The 19307-nt window shown below is 51.1% G+C and overlaps 1 protein-coding gene across 10 annotated transcripts in view; it reads right to left on the bottom strand.

The window, feature by feature from the left end:
* TTLL1 (TTL family tubulin polyglutamylase complex subunit L1) overlaps positions 1–17406 on the bottom strand; it is a 36039-nt gene extending 18633 nt beyond the window's left edge. For 2 of the 10 annotated variants that reach the window (XM_072742434.1, XM_072742433.1), the window contains exons 1-7: positions 17254–17392; positions 13179–13210; positions 10799–10862; positions 8073–8189; positions 4453–4616; positions 2248–2456; positions 1352–1532 (exon numbers count right to left, since the gene is read on the bottom strand). In XM_072742434.1, coding sequence (XP_072598535.1) covers positions 1352–1532; positions 2248–2456; positions 4453–4460 — 398 coding nt within the window. In that variant the 5' untranslated portion in view covers positions 4461–4616; positions 8073–8189; positions 10799–10862; positions 13179–13210; positions 17254–17392. Of the gene's footprint in view, positions 1–1351; positions 1533–2247; positions 2457–4452; positions 4617–8072; positions 8190–10780; positions 10863–13178; positions 13211–17029; positions 17212–17253 lie in introns of those variants that run through there. The other 8 variants (XM_072742430.1, XM_072742428.1, XM_072742429.1 and 5 more) reach the window with 7 other exon arrangements.
* Between the last annotated feature and the right edge of the window lie 1901 nt (positions 17407–19307).

Here is a 19307-nt window from a genome sequence, read left to right as displayed (position 1 = left end):
CAGGGGGTCGGCAGTGTGCACTCAGACTTAAATGCTCTGCACAAGAAGGTGACCCTGCCCCTCCTGGGAACCCCGACTGAGCCACCAGCCCTCCAGGAGAGAATCACACTCCAACATCTCTGAGCAGTTCAGGGCCCTCAGAGGCAGGGTGAGACCCAGACAAAACCCCCTGGCCTGGTATCTAACTTCAGTTCCAAGGAGTCCTCAAACCCAGGGCAGAGACCTGACCTGAGACTGCCAAGAGCAATCCCTGCTATGGATCGCACACACTCCTGTGCGTTTCACACATATTCACCTGTTCCCTCCCCATCTTGCCCCGATGAGGTGCTACTGGCGCCCCTCATTTACCCAGATGAAGTATGTAAGAGTCTACAGAAACAAAATGTACTCAGCAAGTATAGACAGGGATTCGAACACACATACCCCTGGGCCCAGATCTTTTTTTTTTTTTTTTAATATTTTATTTATTTATTCATGAAAGACACACAAAGAGAGAGGCAGAGACACAGGCAGAGGGAGAAGCAGGCTCCAGGCAGGAAGCCTGATGTGGGACTCGATCCCGGGTCTCCAGGATCATGTCCTGGGCTGAAGGCAGGTGCGAAACCACTGAGCCACCCAGGGATACCCCCCTGGGCCCAGATCTTAAGCAGGTGCTTCACTGCCTCAGAAATACCAGGACTGAGTGGATCTCACAGTAACTTTCAGAAACAAAGCCGCTCGCAAGGGTCCCTGCTCCTGGGACCATATGCTGGTTGATATACCACTTCCTTTTGCAACTGGCCTCAGGTGGGATCCTACAATCAGTCACAGGACTGCAGCCACAGAACCTTGCCCTGGCGCAATGTGGCAAATGCCATACACCTACAAAAGCAAGAGAGGAGAGGATGGGGATCCCTAGGTGGCTCAGCGGTTTAGCGCTTGCCTTTGGCCCAGGGCATGATCCTGCAGTCCCAGGATGGAGTCCCGGGATCTAGTCTCATACCGGGCTCTCTTCATGGAGCCTGCTTCTCCCTCTGCCTGTGTCTCTGCCTCTCTTTCTCTCTCTCTCTGTGTCTCTCATGAATAAATAAAATCTGGGGCAGCCTGGGTGGCTCAGTGGTTTAGCACCTGCCCTTGGCCCAGGGCGTGATCCTGGAGACCTGGGATCGAGTCCCACGTTGGGCTCCCTGCATGGAGCCTGCTTCTCCCTCTGCCTGTGTCTCTGCCTCTCTCTGTCTATGTCTCTCATGAATAAATAAATAAAATCTTAAAAACAAAAACAAGCGAGGGCCCCTAGCTCCCGGCCAAGACTGACAGGTGGCCTGGAACTCCTAACTCAGAAGCCCACAGGATGGGCAGGCCCTGCACTCACGAAGACGTTTTGCTGTCACGGGACCACTTTTTGATCTGTGAGAGCTTGTTGATCAGAAAGATGCCCTTCCCCTGGGCTTTGCCACAAGGTTTCATGATCCAGGTGCTGGAGGGGCTTTTCCTGAACTCTTCCACGAACAGGTTGTAGTCGGCGGGCAGCATGTAGGTGACCGGAACAAAGTCTGAAAGGTGAAATAGAGGAGACAGCAGTGGGTGAGCCAGGCCAATGTGGCCACAGACAGGAATACACTGCCACTGCCTTTTCTGGAGCTGCTTCACAACCCTCCGCCCCAAGCCAACATGAGAATAAGCCCCTGTGCCATTCAATTCCTGTCCGATAAACCTATCACCTGTTTTCTAAGTGCTTTGCAAACCTTTAATCCCCACAGCACCCTGTGGACTAAGGTCCTGTTATCATTCCCATTTATCAGATGACAAACCTGAGGCCCAGAGAGATTGGCTATATAATTTTCCCAGGTACACAAAGGGACTCTGAACCCACCCAACAGTCCAGCTTTTACCACCAGACTGCAAGAGGGACAAGCTTCTCCCTGGAACTGCCAGATGCAGTAATGCGGCCGCCTTATAAAATGCAGCCTGCAGCTCAGGACGTGCCTCTCCCCATCTGCGCACTGAGGATGCTCTCCATGCACATGCACCATGTGCCCAAGGTGCTCCTAGAAACTCAGATCCAAACGTGAGCCCCCGCCTGGCCCATTCTGGAGACACATGGAATGAAAGAAATGCCCAGCCCAGCTGGCACAAGCTCGTCACCATCTCAGTACCTGGTTTCGCTAGAGGATTTGGGGATTGATTTAAAACGTGGGGCTGGGGGAGGGGGGACGTGGCAGAAAAAAAAAAAACAAAAAACGTGGGGCCAGCAAGAAAGGCACAAACCCAGATAGAGGTATTTCCCATTTTCATCTTTTTCTGCTAGAGGACTCCCCTCCTTTTCCAGCTCCTTCCTATATCTTTTAATATTCTTCACCATCAGATCCTTCCGGGTCAGTTCATAGTGGTTCGGAAAATGGTTGACTATTTGATCATCTGAGAGCCGATAGCCAGTTTCAACACTAAAAACGTTTCGGATGGTTTGCACACTCATCCTAAAAGAGAAGCATAGAAGAGGCATGCAGGGTAAAGCTAGAGCAGGTCCACATGGTGGCAGTTCCCGTGAAAGCTCATGACCAGAGACGCTTACCCGTTCCCCCACCCCCGGCCCCCCAGGCCAGGAGACTCCCTGGCCCACTGCGGCACAGCGCAGTGTCCAGTCACCAGAACTGTTGGAGGCATGGGCTGTTCTGAGTGTACACTGGAGGGCTTCACTCCCCAGCATAGTAGATGCTTGATAAATCCTTATCGATTAATGATACCATTGATTGCAGATAACAAGCTAATGAAAGAGCCTCCTCCAGGCTCTGAAATCAGGAAAATCATTTACGCAATATTTTCACCCAAAGTCAAGGACAGGGACCACTTTAAATAAAAATCACAGAGTGATTTAAGGGCCCTGGGTCAGTACTTCATATTCTAGCAGAGACCTCTGATGGCCCAACACTCTAGTGTAATGAGAGGGTTGAAAGAGAAAGGGATTCTTTCTAATCCTCTAAGAAAGCCAGTCTCCCTGCCACACCCCTCTGCCCTCCTAGCCCCACAGAGCAGGGAGGGGGCAGGAAGGACTGGGACTGGCACTCACAAGGGAGCTACAGGCGAGGCAGGCCATCTGTGGCTTCTAGCTCCTGGCCCAGCCTCACTCCACCCCAGGCACCAACCTACAGAGGGCCTCAAGCACCCAAGGATTTCTTTTGACTCTACAGTCATTAGAATAATGAGAGTTTTAGGAGCCCCTTGGGTGGTCAGCCTTCAGCTCTGGTCATGATCCCAGAGTCCTGGGATAGAGGCCCACATCTGCATCAGCTCCCTGCTCAGCAGGGAGTCTGCTCCTCCCTCTGCCCCTCACCCCACTTGTGTTCTCTTGTTGTCTTTCAAGTAAATAATATATTTTAAAAAAAGAAGAAGAATAAGAATGGGAGTTTTATTTTTATTTATTTATTTTTTAATAATTTATTTATTTATTCATGAGAGACATACACAGAGAGAGAGGCAGAGATACAGGCAGAAGGAGAAGCAGGCTCCATGCAGGGAGCCCGATGTGTGACTCGATCCCGGGTCTCCAAGATCACACCCTAGGCTGCAGGCGGCGCTAAACCGCTGCGCCACCAGGGCTGTCCAGAATGGGAGTTTTAAAACTTTTTATCATGGAAAAGCTGAACCATATACAAAAGCAGAGAGAAAAGCCCATTACGAAAGAGAACCCCGTTACAGGCTTCAGTGGCTATGGCCATGCAGCCAGACGTGTTTGGTTGGACCCCACCCATGCCTCACAGCATTGGGTTATTTGGAAGCAATTTCCTGATACAGCGTTCCATCCAAAGGATTCCCGTAAGAATTTCTAATAGTTAAGGATTCTTTATTATATTATACAATATCCTACTTTAGACCGTTAGCACAACTTAATAAAAAGCAGTAATTTCTGAGTATCATCAGACATTAATCAGTGTTCACACTTCCCAAGTTGTCTGACATATTTTTTACAGCTTGTAAACAAACAAAGGCCAGGCCTTCTGATGAGTTGCCCTCTCTCCCATGGTTCTTTTAATCTATATTCTCCCTCCTTTTTTTCTATGCTATGTCTATGTTGAAGACCCTGGGTCGGGGAGCCCCGGTGGCGCAGTGGTTTAGCGCCGCCTGCAGCCCAGGGTGTGATCCTGGAGAGCCCGGATTGAGTCCCACATCAGGCTCCCTGCATGGAGCCTGCTTCTCCCTCTGCCAGTGTCTCTGCCTCTCTCTCTCTCTAGCTGTGTCTCTATGAATAAATAAATAAAATCTTAAAAAAAAAAAAAAAATGAAGACCCTGGGTCACCCGTCCTCCAAGGGCCTCCAGGGGTCCTCCTAGGGGTCCTCCCAGGTTCCTTACTTAGTGTAGCCTCACTGGTACCCCTCCACCTACATCCTGTCTATAAATCAGCAGTCAGACTGCAAGGCCTGAGGAGCTGCAGGTCAATTTGGGGGCATATCTCCATTTAGACCAGCCACACTTACGTGCTCATCAGCCCTGTGGTTAGTGGCTCCCATACCGGGCAGGCCTAGACCCTTATGTCATTAAGGGAGGCAAACAGGTGTCTTCTACGCTTTCGTTTCTCCTTCAAGTACTGGCAGGAAAATTTCCACAAGGAGAAATTTTCTTTCATCATCAACTTGAACACCTAAAACATAGTTCATACAGGAGAGACTAACAAAATGCTTAATTCTTTCCCTTTATTGGTTTTCAAAATAATGAGCTCATTCCCTACCATCCTGAGGTATGTGACAACATATATTCTGGGTCTCTATTACTGCAGAGCAAACTGCCCAGTGTTAGCAACTCAGGACAACAACCATTGCATCACATATCATGGTTTTGTGGATCAAGATTTGGGGCAGGGCTCAGCTGAGCATGCTTCTGCTCCACGTGGCACCCACTGAGGTCACTCAGGGGTATTCAGGCCGTGGCTAATCTAATCTGGAGGGTCCAAGACGGGTTTGTTCCTATGTCTGGCACCTTGGCGGGCATGGCTGGAAGGCCAGACGTGGCTGCAACTGGCACACACAACACCTATACAAGCTCCTCCGGCAAGACAGCGCCGGGTTGTCAGGCTTCTCACATGTCAGTTGCGGCTCCCGTAACAGGTTTCCATAAAGGAAATGGAAGCTGCTAGGTTCTTAAGGCCTAGGCCCAGACATGTCTCACTTTGGCTTTGCTTTGGCCAGAAATGTGGCAGAAGCGATGCTGTGCCACTTCGAGACTACCCTGAAAAGCCTTCAGAGCTTCCACCCGCCTTCCTGGACCCCAGCCACCACAGAAGAACAAGCCCCAGCTAGCCAGCTGGAGGGATGGGAAAGATTTGTGGAGAAGCCACTGTTGTCCTAGCCAAGGGCATCCAAGACCAGACAAGCCCCAGCTGACCCCCCCAGGTGACAGCAGATGCACCAGTGAGCCCAGGCAGGATCGGCTAAGTCCTGCGGGACCAAAAGTACCACCTAGCCAAACCTATAAATGCATGTGCTGTAGAAACAGTTGTTTCAGGGCACCTGGGTGGTTCAGTGGTTGAGTGTCTGCCTTTGGCTCAGGTCATGATCCCGAGGTCCTGGGATCGAGTCCCGCATTGGGCTCCCCACAGGGAGCCTGCTTCTCCCTCTGCCTGTGTCTCTGCCTCTCTCTGGGTCTCTCATGAATAAATAAATAAAATCTTTAAAAAAAAATGCTCTCAAAAACAAAGAAGTTGCTTTAAGCCCTAAGTTTCGTGGTGTTTGTCACATGCCATCAATCTGGCCATAAAAAACTAATACACCCCCTCCAGCACAGCCATGGCTTTCGCGTTTCTCATTGCTATTTCCTGCCCATATGCAAGCCATGATCAGAACAGTTTCATAGTATGTTTTTCTTCACACTTATTGTTATACAATTTTCTGAACTGCTTTATAATTGTCACAGTTATTTTAATGGCTATCCCATAATCTACCCAGTTAACAGTTACCTTTCCCAAACCATTTAACATTTAGCCGCCAATATTTTACCCTGATCAGTTTTTAAGACTTACTTAAAAACTGCTTAAAGACACTGCTTAAAACAGCTCTCAAGAGAGCTAATATCCAAAATTATACAGTCCCACTCTCTGTCTCTCTCTCTCTCTCTCTCTTTGTTCAGACTAGCTCTGAAATGCTTCTTATGTGGCACGAAGAAGGGAGGTGCTCTGCACCCTCCCAAGCGTTGATTAATCACTCAGAGAAGCCAAAAGGACTGAGTATTGGCTAAGCCCATGGCACGGAGCCATGGGACACAAAGCAGTAAGTACAAAACACTCTTTTTCTCTAATGACATTTCAAGATTTTATTTATTTGAGAGAAAGAGAGAGAGAGAGAGAGAGAGAGAGCACGCGAGCACAAGCAGGGAGTGGGGCAGCTCGACCCCAGGACCCTGGGATCATAACCTGAGCCAAAGGCAGCTGTTTAACTGACTGAGCCACCCAGGTGCCCCTACAAAATACTTGTATTCAGCCTTTCTTCCAGAGTCCCATGGAAGCAGGGCTCTGGCTGTATTACTTCATTCTACCTTAGAGAAATATATAAACGTGACGCCAAGCCACACATGGGTGCTGCATTTCTCTGAAAATGCTTTCTCTGCCTGCATTCCATGCTCCTCAAGGAAAATTAGGCTGTGGTTTAAAACACAGGTACCTTAAACTGCTACACAAGCAAAGAAAGGGTCATCCCTCCCATCATTGCTGAAGACAAAAGCTGCATGCCAGCCTACTCTGCATCTGAGCCAGTGCCAGGCTCTGGGATGCTGGCATAAGCCAGACAAGGTCCTCGCTGTCACGGGGCTCACAGTAACATGGAAAGAGGGGACAGGCAGGGAAATCACAAATCATGGCACACAGCACCCACTGCGTGACACCAAAGAAAGGCTGAGCGTCTGGAAGCACAGGTGGCTTCCGGGGAGGGCAGCTTGTGAGCTGGTGCATGAAGGACGGAGACAGCACGTGCTTATGCAGCACCCATCACACGCCAAGCTCTTTGCTTTACTGACTCATTCAAACTTCAAACAACCATATTTGCAAAGAAAGGTCAAGTCCTTTGCTAATGGCCACACAGACAGCACTGCGGGAGCCAGGGTGTGAGGCCAGGCATGACCTGGCTTTGCGGTCTGGACATCTAACCGCGGGATGCATCGCACCTCTCAAAGATGGGCTGAGAGGACAGAAAGCACACCATTGACAAAGGTGCAGAAGCAAGAATGTTTTAGTAGGTCAACAGGAGAAAAGGTGCCAACTGCTCTGGGGCCTGGGGGAGAAAGAAGTGGCGAGAAGGAGGCCAAGTAACATCTCTCAAGGCAGCAGCGGGGAGCAGGTCTCGGGGAGGGCAGGTGCATAGAGTAAAAAAGCCTCCAGAGAGCCACCAACTCCCCCTCCCTTGGAGATTCACCCCATGTTCCAGGCCTAGGAGCTGCAGAGGCGTGGGGAGGCCCCAGCAAAGGAGGCGCTCATGGCTCTGTTTCAGCATACAACCCTGCCAGAGCGTGGGGGCTGCCCTGAGGCAGGGGCAGACCAGGCCTGCACAGGGGAGGACACAGGACCTCACCTCGTGAAGGCAGGCAGGACAAGGGCAGGAGTCTAAGGCAACGCTCATGTTTCCGGCTGCGGGGAGCACCACCAGGGTGTCAGTGCCAAACGCTGCTTTCTTATTATTCCTCCTGTCATTCACTTTTCAGTGCTGTGGACCAGTCCTACCGGCAGCCTCTGCCATGTGAGAAGAAGTGAAGAGGGCACAGATCCTTCCCCACAGGCGCCTTCCCCAGCGCCCGGCAGTAAGGCACTGAGAATGCTAAGCAGGGGGGCCTCTGGTTTCTCACCCAGAGCCCTGCAGTCTCAGCCATGCTGGCTTGTGTGCAGAACCATCCCAGCACTTCTGCCACCAGGCTGATAAACAGGAGCATGGGAACACCTCACAACGTGTATGAGCCAAGGGCTTTCTCGTCATGCACAGTGGAGGAGACTTGGGAATGGAAGTTGTGTAACGGGAGGCATCCTCTGAGAACGCAGCCTGCACCCGAGCTACCAGCATTCACAAGATTGATAGGTCGGCTTCAGAAAAACAATCAGATCCTGCTTTTTAATACTTACCAGTAAAAATTCCAATCTTCATTTTCTGTCACTTGGACCCATCCTCTCTTTTCAAAGTTATTTATCAGCACTGACTTCTCGATATCAGTGACCCATTTCACTTTTCCTGCCATAATCCTGGAAGAGGTCAACCTGTTAGTGCTTTGAAATGTCAAGAGCAAGAAACTTCCCCTGGTGCATCCTACGCTCCACTTGCCCGGGAAGCAGTTCTTGGCCAGGGGCCACTCTGTCCCTGAGAGGACATCAGGCCCTGTCTTTTGTTGTCACAACTGGGGGCAGGGATACTTCTAGTGAGTAGAGGCCAGACACCATGGTGCTGCCCACAGACACCATCCCTCCCCCCTCCCTCCATAGCAAGTCACCCAGGTCAAAATGTCAGCTGTACCAAGACTATGAGATCCTGGCCTACTGGGGCAGAGATAGGCAGCAACTGGTCACCACCCGACATGCACTGCAATGGTGACAGGAGCCACGAGGCAGAGGCAGCACCTGGGGCTGCGAGAGCAGAGACAGGAGGGGGACTGTGCAGGGTAGCTGTGGAAGACTGTCCTGACCAGGGGGCCCTGGAGCTGGCTTCCCAAGGGTGGGTGGAGCCTATCCCAATGGGAGCACCTCCCCCCACCAAGGGCTGCTGCTTCCCTGCTTCCTCCCCTGCCCTGCTCTAACTCACTCTCTGTAAGTGAGGTGACCTTTAAGTGTTTATCTGACCACAACACTCCCATTTACTAGCCTCTCTGGTTCCCCAGGACACTTGAAATACACAGACCGGGGTGCCTGGGTAGCTCAGTTGGTGAAGCAGTGAAGCATCTGCCTTCAGCTCAGGTCATGATCCCCGGGTCCTGGGATCGAGTCCCCCATCAGACTCCCTGCTCAGTAGGGAGACTGCTTCTCTGTCTCCCTCTTCCCCTCCCCCCAGCTCATGCACAAGCTTGCTCTCAAATAAATAAAATCTTTAAAAAAAAATTCACAAACCCCTGGCCCTCACCTGCTTCTCCTTCACCTGCTGTGTTCTCACCACACTGGACTTCTCTGCCCACACCCGACCTCAGGGCCTTAGAATGTGCTTGGTGTCTGTGCCCGAGGCACTCCCCTCCCTCTCTGCCTGGCTAAGCTGCTGCCCACTCATCTGCCAGCATAGGTGAATGTCACCTCCTCCACAAAGCCTCCCTGACTCCCCACCTGGTACACAGCTGCTCGGCACTCCTGCACTCCTGTCCCTGCTAGAGGGCAGGGGGCTGGCTCTTCTTTGCTGCTCTGGGCCCAGGGCCTAGCACTGCACCTGGCATGTGGTACATGCTCCATTCAGACTGACTGACTGTGGCCCCAAGTCTGTCAGGACAACCGTGTGACTTGGACAAAGTTAAAAGATGGGCACCCAGGGATCCCTGCGTGCTCAGGCGCTGGGCACCTGCCTTCAGCTCAGGGCGTGATCCTGGGGTCCCGGGATCGAGTCCTGCATCGGGCTCCCTACAGGAGGCCTGCTTCTCCCTCTGCCTGTGTCTCTGCCTCTCTCTTTCATGAATAAATAAATCTTAAAAAAAAAAAAAAAAAAAAAAGATGGGCACCCAGGTCTGCCTTGCCTTGGGAGAGGGAAAAGAGAAGGCACTCCCGTGAGCTTTCACACAAAATCAGCCCACTACCTCCTCACCCTGTCCAGCAGTGCGGTGTCACAGAGGTGGAACTGTGGTAGAGAACGGCTCTAGTTCGAGCCCCAATTCCAGCACTCACTAGCTGCGTGACTCTGGGCAGTTTACTTAACCTCTCTAAACTTGTTTCTTTACCTTTAACAACAGTATTTACTCATCTCACCAGGTTACAGTGATGATCCGATGAGTGAACACTGAGAACAGTGCTTGGCACGTAGAAAGCACGCAAGAGATATTTGGTATTATTGCTGTCATCATCCCCACTTTACAGATTTGGAAGCTAAGCCTCAAAAGTTAGGAGCCTGAAGAAGAAACAGACTGAAGGGAGTCGGGGAGCCCTGATTTGAACCCAGGGTGACTCTACTCCGAAGGGCCACCTCTTTTCACACAGTCTGCCTCTGAACCTGGCCCTCATTGGATGACGTCCATGCCCACGGGTAAGGTAAAGAATAAACAGAATCCCCCGTACAAAGAAGCAAGAAGCTGCGGTATAACAATATGAGGCTGTTAACATGGGAAGTCAGCAGCCACCGCACAGAAATGATGGCAGAAGCCGCCCAGGAGCTGAATCCCCACATGCTGTTACCCCGCACCCCTCACCAGCAAACCCCACCTGGTGTCAAAACCCAGGCATAGCCCCAGGGAGTTTACCGGTTCTCTACCTGACTTCAGCCTCCAAGGGTCCGCATCCCTGCCCAATCCTGCTCCAACTCTGCCCCCTAGAGTCCAACTGCACACCCGGAATTTTGAAGGAGAACCCCCCCCCCCCCCCAACCCCGCACTGAAATCCTACCTGCAGTGACCCAGCAGGGTACTAAGGGGGCCTGAGCCCTATCTGTGCCCTGTGCTTTACCTGTCAGAAAATGCTTCCCAGGTATGATCCCCAAAACCAATAAGGCAGACAGGGCAGGTATTCTCATCCTCACTTTTTTTTTTTTTTTTTTTCTCATCCTCACTTTACTGAGGACATGGAGCCTCCGAGGTGAGGTCTTCTGGTCAACCCCCACCCGCCCCCGGCCCTTTCCTTCTGCTGTGGAACAGTGGGCACTAAGGAAAACCAACCTCTCAGGCTGGACCCACCATAGGTACGTATGGAGCCAACAGGAACGTCCAATTTCGCTTCAGCGTCAGGGACTCCTTGTGCCTAAAAGAAAATTAACACACATACAAAATGTACACAGCACAAGACCAAGAGACAGTTCTGTGGACACAGCAAAACCGTGAGGAGCTGCTGTATTCAGTGGCTGGCATCTTCTGCTGAACAGCAGCATGCCCCAAGATGCTCTCCTTATTGTGATAGATATTTCTGATTCTATCACACTTTGAGTCCCGCTGGACTTCCCGAGCTGCCCTGCCACTTCTTCATTCACATGCCCCCTGCTTCGGCGGAACACCCCACCTCCTTGCTGCTCTGTGAGCATGCGCAACCGTGCTCTCCACCTGCTGGCTGTCCACTCTCCCCACCCCACCGCTTCTCATCCAGCTCTGAGATCACAAAGATGCAGTTCAAACGCCACCTGCCCCAGGGAGCCATTCTCCTCGCCTTTTCCCTCCACTGAAGCTTCTGTTAGAATACATCTCCTGCTATTTTTGTTGGCACACAGAACTTCCTATCTTGCGTTTTAGCTCTTTGCATACTTTCTTTCCATGAGTGTGCGAGGTGAGGACTCTGTCACCTGCTTCCTTTTTATCGCACTGACTCCTTCTAGATTTAGGTGTGAGCATTTGCAACAACCCTCACAGTCCACGTGGCCAGCCCCATTAGCTCCAGTACCCAGCGCACTGGCACATGGGAGTCAATGTCGACTCCTTGTGAAACTGAGAAAACAGACACATCCTCAAGAATCAGTCCTTTGATTCGACTCTTTGCTTTCAAGACTCACTTCCTTGTAAATGTTATGGGTTGAACTGTATTCGCAAAAAAGATATGTTGAGGGGTGCCTGGCTGGCTCAGTCGGTAGAGCATGTGACTCTTGATCTCAGGGTCATGAGTTCAAGCCCCACACTGGGTGTGCGTGTTACTTAAAAAAAAAAAAGAAGAAAGAAGAGGAAACCTGGACAGAGACATCCACAGACAGAGAATGCCATGTAATGACACAGGTACAACAGACACACAGGACAGATGGTCACGTGAACATGAAGGCAGAGATCAGAGCTACGCTGCCATGAGCCAAGAAAAGTCTGGGTCCACCAAAAGCTGGAAGGGGCAAGGAATCCTCCCTAGATTCTTCAAAGACAGCTCGGCTCCACCAACACCTTGATTTCAGACTTCTGGCCTTACTCAGCTACTCACTTCATGGCATCTGATAGTACAGTCCTTGGAAACTAATACAAGACATAACCTTCTTAGATACCAGAAGAAAAAGAACCGATAGAGAGTTTTAAATATATGTGAGGGAGATAGAGCACAATAAAGTAGTGAACAAAAGGACAAAACAGTTACTTACAGTTAAAAAAGAAGAAAAGGGGGCAGCCCAGGTGGCTCAGCGGTTTAGCACCGCCTTCAGCCCAGGGTCTGATCGTGGAGACCCGGGATCAAGTCCCACATCGGGCTCCCCACAGGGAACCTGCTTCTCCCTCTGCCTGTGTCTCTGCCTCTCTCTTTCTACCATGAATAAATAAATAACATCTTTAAAAAAAAAAAAAAAAAGAAGAGCCAAAGGGACGGCAGTTCCTCTGCACCTGAAGCTTGGAGACTCAGTCCATCTCCAGTGCTTTCCTGTCTATGGGTACTCGCAAGTTTTCTTGGGGCCTCAGTCTCCCCCATGATAAAAATAGGCATGAAAGCCACAGGTCTCGCAGTACGGCTGAAGACTATTGCAAGGTCAGGCAGGTGTGTCCCTGGAACACCACCAGTACGCCAAACAGTTCACTGGATTTGAAACAAGTGTACTGGCTTCCCCTGAAGTGCCCTGAAACTTTTCCCGATTCGGCCCTGCACACTCCGTCCACTTCAGCCCCTTCTCCCAGCGGGCCTCCCAGGCCCCCAGCCTGGTGCTGGAGAGCAGCCCCGCCCTCGTGGGGTAGGTAATTACATATTGATATTATCACCCAAACAATAGCTTCCACTTATGAAGCACTAGAGTTCATCAGGCACAGGGCTGGGCAGTTTGTGCATATTCTCCTCTACTACATGCATCCTTTTGGCTCACGAGCTGCCAGAAGGCAGGTATTCTCCCCATTTATAGATGGGGAAAGTGACGCTCAGAGAGTAATAGGCAGAGCACACTGCAACCTGAGGACACTGACACTGCCTCCCCTGCCACTGTCAGCTGTCCAGTGACCCTGAGAGGGGGTGCTGATCGTCTGTTTTCCAGCACCCAGCCAGGGCCAGGCACAGTGAGGGGGCTCAGAAATGGTCTGCAGAACAGAAAAAGGGACCAGCTGGCCAAGGACCAGCTCCTTCCCAACCCTAAGAAATACTAAGCCCTTTCCCTCAGAAAAATCAATAATGAAATACCTGATGTCTGATCGTTGTCCTGTTACTTCCTCCTGAAACAGAAAAAAAAAAAAAAAAAAAAAAGTGAAGTTAGCAGTACCAGGTAATGAACTTGGTAGGCTACCTCTCTAGTGGTTCACGTGAACTGAAATGATAAGCCATTCGGTCAGCTACTTTCAAAACCGAGCATCACAGGAAGGGGTAACGACGATGTGCTGTATATACACAATAGGACTCAGCCATCAAAAAGAATGAAACCTTGCCTTTTGCAACCTCATGGATGGAACTAGAGGTTGTTATGCTAAGCAAAATAAGTCAGAAAAGGACAAATACGAAATCAATACATATGATTTCACTCATATGTGGAATTTAGGAAACAAAACAAGCAAACAGCGAAACAGGTGAACATACAGGGAGGAGGGAGAAAGAAAGGGAAACAAACCATAAGAGACTCTTAACATGGAGAACAAACTGAGGGCTGCTGGGGAGGGATGGGGAGATGGGGGATGGGGTCAGAGGAGGGCACTTGTCAGGACGCTCACTGGGTGTTGTACTTAAGTGATGAACCTCCCAATTCTATTCCTGAGCCCAATATTGCCCTGTATGTCAACTGACTAGAATTTAAAGAAAAATCTGAAAAAAATTAAAAAACCCAAACTGAGCACCATAAAACCAAACCCAGAGCAACAGAGTTTGTTGTGTGCTGATCTCACACTCCAAGGGCTAGGAGGGTCGTGGGCTGTCATCACCTGAGCTATGCCAGCCGGGGCAAGGTCATTCGCAAACCAGGCAGTTGGCTATTCTCAGAACACGATGCGGGTCCCACCTCCCGGGCCAGGGGCAGGACCTTCAGAAGCTTGAGGACAGGATTCCACAGCCTAGCCTCTCACCCAGCCACTCAGTGTTGGGTCCGTGCAGGAGACACGAAGCTGCCTGGGACGAGCTGCTCGTGGCCTTGCTCCAGGGAGGCAAGAGGGGCACTCCACAGGCTGGAAGCCCCGGCAGCAAAGTGCCTTAGCAATCCAACAAAGCTCAGCCGTGGTCCTGATGGGGAAGGGACTACTAATTCATCTGGCAGCAAATTGTGCCAGCTCTACTCCAGAAGATTCCAGATCTGTCTGTGTCTCCCCCCAGTGTCCCCGTAATCCCGGACGACCATGACAGGCTACCACTGGTTTCCTTAGCGCCACCCTCACCCCACTGCACCCGTTCTCTGCCTAGCAGCAGACTGACCCTTTCATACACACCAAGCAAATCATGTCACCCTGCCCATAAGCTTCTAGAAGCTTCCACTGCACCCAGAATAAAACTATCAGGGTACTTGGGTGGCTCAGTCAGTTGTGTCTGCCTTCAGCTCCCGTCATGCTCTCGGAGTCCTGGGATCGAGCCTGGCATCAGGCTCCCTGCTCCGCGGGAGTCTGCTTCTCCCCTGCCCCTCCCCCTGCTTGTGGTCTGTCTCTCTGTCAAATAAATTATTAAATATTTAAAACAAAACAAAACAACTCCCAGTCTGCCCGTTACCTACAAGGTGGACCCCATGTGATCTGGGCTCCCATCCCCTCTCAGGTCTTGTCTCCAGCACCCTCCTCACCCATCAGCCCTCCAGCTCCTGGCCGCCCTTTAGCTCCTCACACCCACCAAGCTGCATCCTCTGAAGGCTTTGCTCACCCCGATATCTGGCCCCTTCTCGAAGGTGAACTCTTCAGTCTGGCTTTCCCAATCCCAATCTTAATGCCCCCCTATTTGTCACATTGTCACTTTACTTCTCCGTGGCACTCAGGCTGCACAAAATTGTTTAGTCCAGCGCCAACTTGAGACATGACCCATGAACCCACAACCAGCATCACCAGGACCTCATTAGAAATACATATTGTTGGGATGCCTGGGTGGCTCGGCAGTTGAGCAGCCTGCCTTTGGCCCAGTGTGTGATCCTAGAGACCCCGGACCAAGTCCCGCATCAGGCTCCCTGCATGGAGCCTGCTTCGCCCTCTGCCTGTCTCTGCCTCTTTCTCTCTGTGTCTCTCATGAATAAATAAATAAAATCTTAAAAAAAAAATACAAATTGTTGAGCTTCCCCCTACCCCTTACGTGGATATATACCCTTAGACTCTGGGAGTGGGGCCCAGGAATCTGTATCTTAACAAGCTGTTAGGTGAGAGTCCTACCTTTGCTCAAGTTTGAAAAGAACTGGTCTAGTTCACTTATTTGGTTCCCTGGTGATTACCTGTCTTTGACACACGAATCTCACAGCAGGAGAGCAGAGATGTCGTTCTGCATTATTGCCTACTGAATCCCCAGCATCCAGAATAGCATCTAATAATAGCAGGTGCTCGATCAATATTTGATGAATTAACAAAAATAAAGACGTAGATTCCCTCCAGAACCAATCAAACAAAAGCTGTCTGTGCCAAGCAGTGAATCAGGCATGGCCTAGCCCTACAGGGGCTATCAGACCTGCCGGCGAGAGAAAGCAATAAACAGACACACCCTCTAAGACTTCCACAGTGTTTTCCAGGGACCTGAACTGGGAGACAAGGATGGGGTTCAGTGGATCTCCGCTGAGTGAGGGAACACCACAGGGAATATCGACACCTACAACCCCAGGAGGACAAACCTTTGCCAAAAGGCCTTTCACTTCCCAGAGTTATGACTACTTCCAGACAAAAGCCAGGAGAGTGTTTCAGGGAAAATGGCAAACAGAGAGAAGGGGTGACATTCATAGAGTCCATGCACTTTTCTGGGTCCAGCCATAAACAACGGGAGCTCTCTCTGTCCCCAACCCTGCTATCCCAAACACCTTAAGTCACTTCACTATCACTTTCAACAAAGTCCCAACTAGGCCAGGAGTCTAGGGCATTTCGATTCCTTTCCACCTAGTCTTCCTTGAAAAGGAAAAAGTACCATGTTTAAAGAAAATAATACGGAAAGCATAAATGAAGGGCACCTGGGTAGCTCAGTGGTTGAGCGTCTGCCTTTGGCTCAGGATGTGATCCCCCGGTCCTGGGATCGAGTCCCGCATGGGGCTCTGCAGGGAGCCTGCTTCTCCCTCTGCCTGTGTTTCTGACACTCTACGTGTCTCTCGTGAATAAATAAAATCTTTTTTTGGGATCCCTGGGTGGCGCAGTGGTTTAGTGCCTGCCTTTGGCCCAGGGCGCGATCCTGGAGACCTGAGATCGAATCCCACATCGGGCTCCCAGTGCATGGAGCCTGCTTCTCCCTCTGCCTGTGTCTCTGCCTCTCTCTCTCTCTGTGTGACTATCATAAATAAATAAAAATTAAAAAATAAATAAATAAAATAAAATCTTTTTTTTAAAAAAAAGAAAAATAGCGTAAATGACAACTTCTGCACAACTATATGGCCACCATCTATCTCCACAACCCCCTGGGAGACACTGTCAGGCTCTACAGCAACTATTTAGCAATGCTTGCAATTCCTTGGGCACAGAGTAAGTCCAATCTTTTTGTAACCGTCACAACCCAGCACCGAAATGTGCTCATTCAATATTTTTGTGAACAAAGAACCTCTCTGCAAACCCTACACTGCTTACAACAAATAAGATGCGTTTACTTCTAGAACGAGCCCCCCTAAAGCCCCAGCTACTCTATGCGCTGCAGGGCGACCTCCGCATCCCCACCCCCTTTAGACTGACAAACAGGGAGGGGAAATGCCCTGGTCCCATCCCGCTGAGAAGGGCAAGCAGGGCGGGGGACACGAATCTGTCTCCAGACCAGAGCTGTCGCCACAGGTACACCGCGCCCTGCAAAAGATGCCCATAGAGACAATACAGGCTGCAAATGAATGGGGGGGGGGGGGGGGGAAGCCCAGAACGATGCAATTCCGGGGTAACCAGTATTAATAAGAATGCAATTACAACAAGCGGGCGGCACAGGGAAAGTCACAGGAGCTCGGAGGCATAACGGGCAGAGTGGCCAGCGCGGGCTTCCTGGAGGACGCGGGTCCCGCAAGCAGCACCTAAACCACCGGGTCGCCGCCACCGAGACCCGGGCGCCCACACTCGCTCGCGCATGCGCACTCGCCCGCCCCGGAGCGGCCACACCCTCGTCCCGGGAGGCGGCCTCCGCGGCGGGGCCTCACCTGTCGCGCCGAGCCCGGAGGAGCGCCGAGCAGCGCGGAGCAGCGCGGAGCACCGCGGCCCCGCGCCGCGCCCCGGCCCTGCCTCCAGCCCCGCTCCGGCGCCGGCAGGAGGACGCCACCCGCAGCCCCGAGGACCGGCCCGCCGCGCGCCGCGCTCTGCTTCCGGGGCGGTGCTCTGGCAACCGAGGACGCGGCCGCTGGCGCCGCGACTGCTTCCGGGTCACGTTTTCCCGGCGGCTCTCTAAGCTCCCCGCTCCACGTGCAGGGAGCGGAGGTCCTGGGGTGAGCTGGCGGTCCTTCCCCGGGCGGCTCGCAGCCTTCAGGGCCCAGAAATGAGGTCGAGAAGGGTCGGGGCGCGAGGTTGAGCCTGACAGTGGGGGGCAGAGCCGGGTGATGACTATAGATCCCGGGTCCTGTCCAACCTTGGTCCCTTCTGCTGCTGGGCCTCAGTGTCTGCGAGGTTGGGGCCGCCGGTAGCGCCCACATCGCGGGGCTTGCTGTTCTCCGGTGACATGTGCTCAGCTTGTAATAATCAGTAAAGGTAAAATACGTACTCCTTTGTCAAGTGTCCCCTGAGCATGGCGCAGGTCTAGTTTCTCAAGCTGTATTTTGTAAACTGTTAGGAAGAAGCAGCTCAGCCCGGTGAGAATTTTAAAACTAGAGCCAGACCTGGATTGGATCCTTGCTCCAAAATCCACTAGCTGTGTGGCTTTAGACAGGTAACTTCCCTTATCTAAGCCTCAGTTTTGTATCTCAAATTGGGGATAATAGCACTTACATTGTGTGTATTTTAAGATTTCATTTATTTATTTGAGAGAGAGAACAGGAGCAGGTTGGGGGGGGACAGAGGGAGAGGAAGAAGCAGGCTCCCCACTGAGCACGGAGCCTGTTTTGGGGCTGGATCCCAGGACCCTGAGGTCATGACCCCAGCTGAAGGCAGATGCTTAGTCAACTGAGCCACCCAGGTGCCCCAAAAGCGCTGACGTTGAAGGGTTATTAGGAAGATAGATTTATTTATTTATTTATTGATTGATTGATTGATTTACTTGTTTGTTTATTTGTTTATTTATTTATTTATGAGAGAGAGGCAGAGACACAGGAGGAGGGAAAAGCAGGCTCCATGCCGGGAACCTGACGTGGGACTCCATCCCGGGACTCCAGGATCACGCTCTGGGCCAAAGGCAGGCGCTAAACCGCTGAGCCACCCAGGGATCCCCAGGAAGATTATTTTTTAAAAAGAAAGGCACTTGGAAAAAAAAATAAAAAAAGAAAGGCACTTGGAATCCCTGGGTGGCGCAGCGGTTTAGAGCCTGCCTTTGGCTCAGGGCGCGATCCTGGAATTCCAGGATCGAGTCCCGCGTCGGGCTCCTGGCATGGAGCCTGCTTCTCCCTCCTCCTCTGTCTCTGCCTCTCTCTCTCTCTATGTCTATCATAAATAATAAATAAATATTTAAAAAAAAGAAAGGCACTTTGTGTAGCACATAGTAATTGCTCAAATTGTTGAAATAATTCAAAATAAAAGAGCATGTATTCCAGATGTTTGTCAACCACAAGAGTGCACTTAGAAGCAGCACGAAAGAGGAGAAACAGAATATTACCTCCCTGCTTTGAAACATCCTGGCTGTCTGGGCAGAGGCACATCCCATCCTCTCAATTACAATTTCTCCCCAGAGAAATGGGAGTCATAATCTCCATCACTCAGGGGATGGAAAAGATTTTAAATTCCTGCTGACCAGCACCAAGGAAGGTGTATGTTTTACCACACCCTGCCCTTGTGGAGCATACATACCATTCCAAAGAGCATCACCAGCACCCAAAGTATGAGAAGGCTTCATGACAGCCAGTGGGGGGAGATCAACCTCACAGGGAAGAGCAAATAGTAAAAAAAAAAAAAAAAAAAAGAGGTGTGACCAATGTGAAGAATCAACTGGGAGCTAGGTAGTCCCCAGAAAGAAAAGACAGAAAACAGACTCTTGGGGCAGCCTGGGTGGCTCAGTGGTTTAGCGCTGCCTTCAGCTCAGGACGTGATCTTGGAGACCCCAGATCAAGTCCCA

The sequence above is a fragment of the Vulpes vulpes genome, chromosome 16, assembly GCF_048418805.1.
Source record: "Vulpes vulpes isolate BD-2025 chromosome 16, VulVul3, whole genome shotgun sequence".
NCBI classification, from domain to species: Eukaryota; Metazoa; Chordata; class Mammalia; order Carnivora; family Canidae; genus Vulpes; species Vulpes vulpes.
The sequence above is the reverse complement of the archived record's forward strand: the minus strand, read 5'-3'. Positions and strand labels throughout refer to the sequence as shown.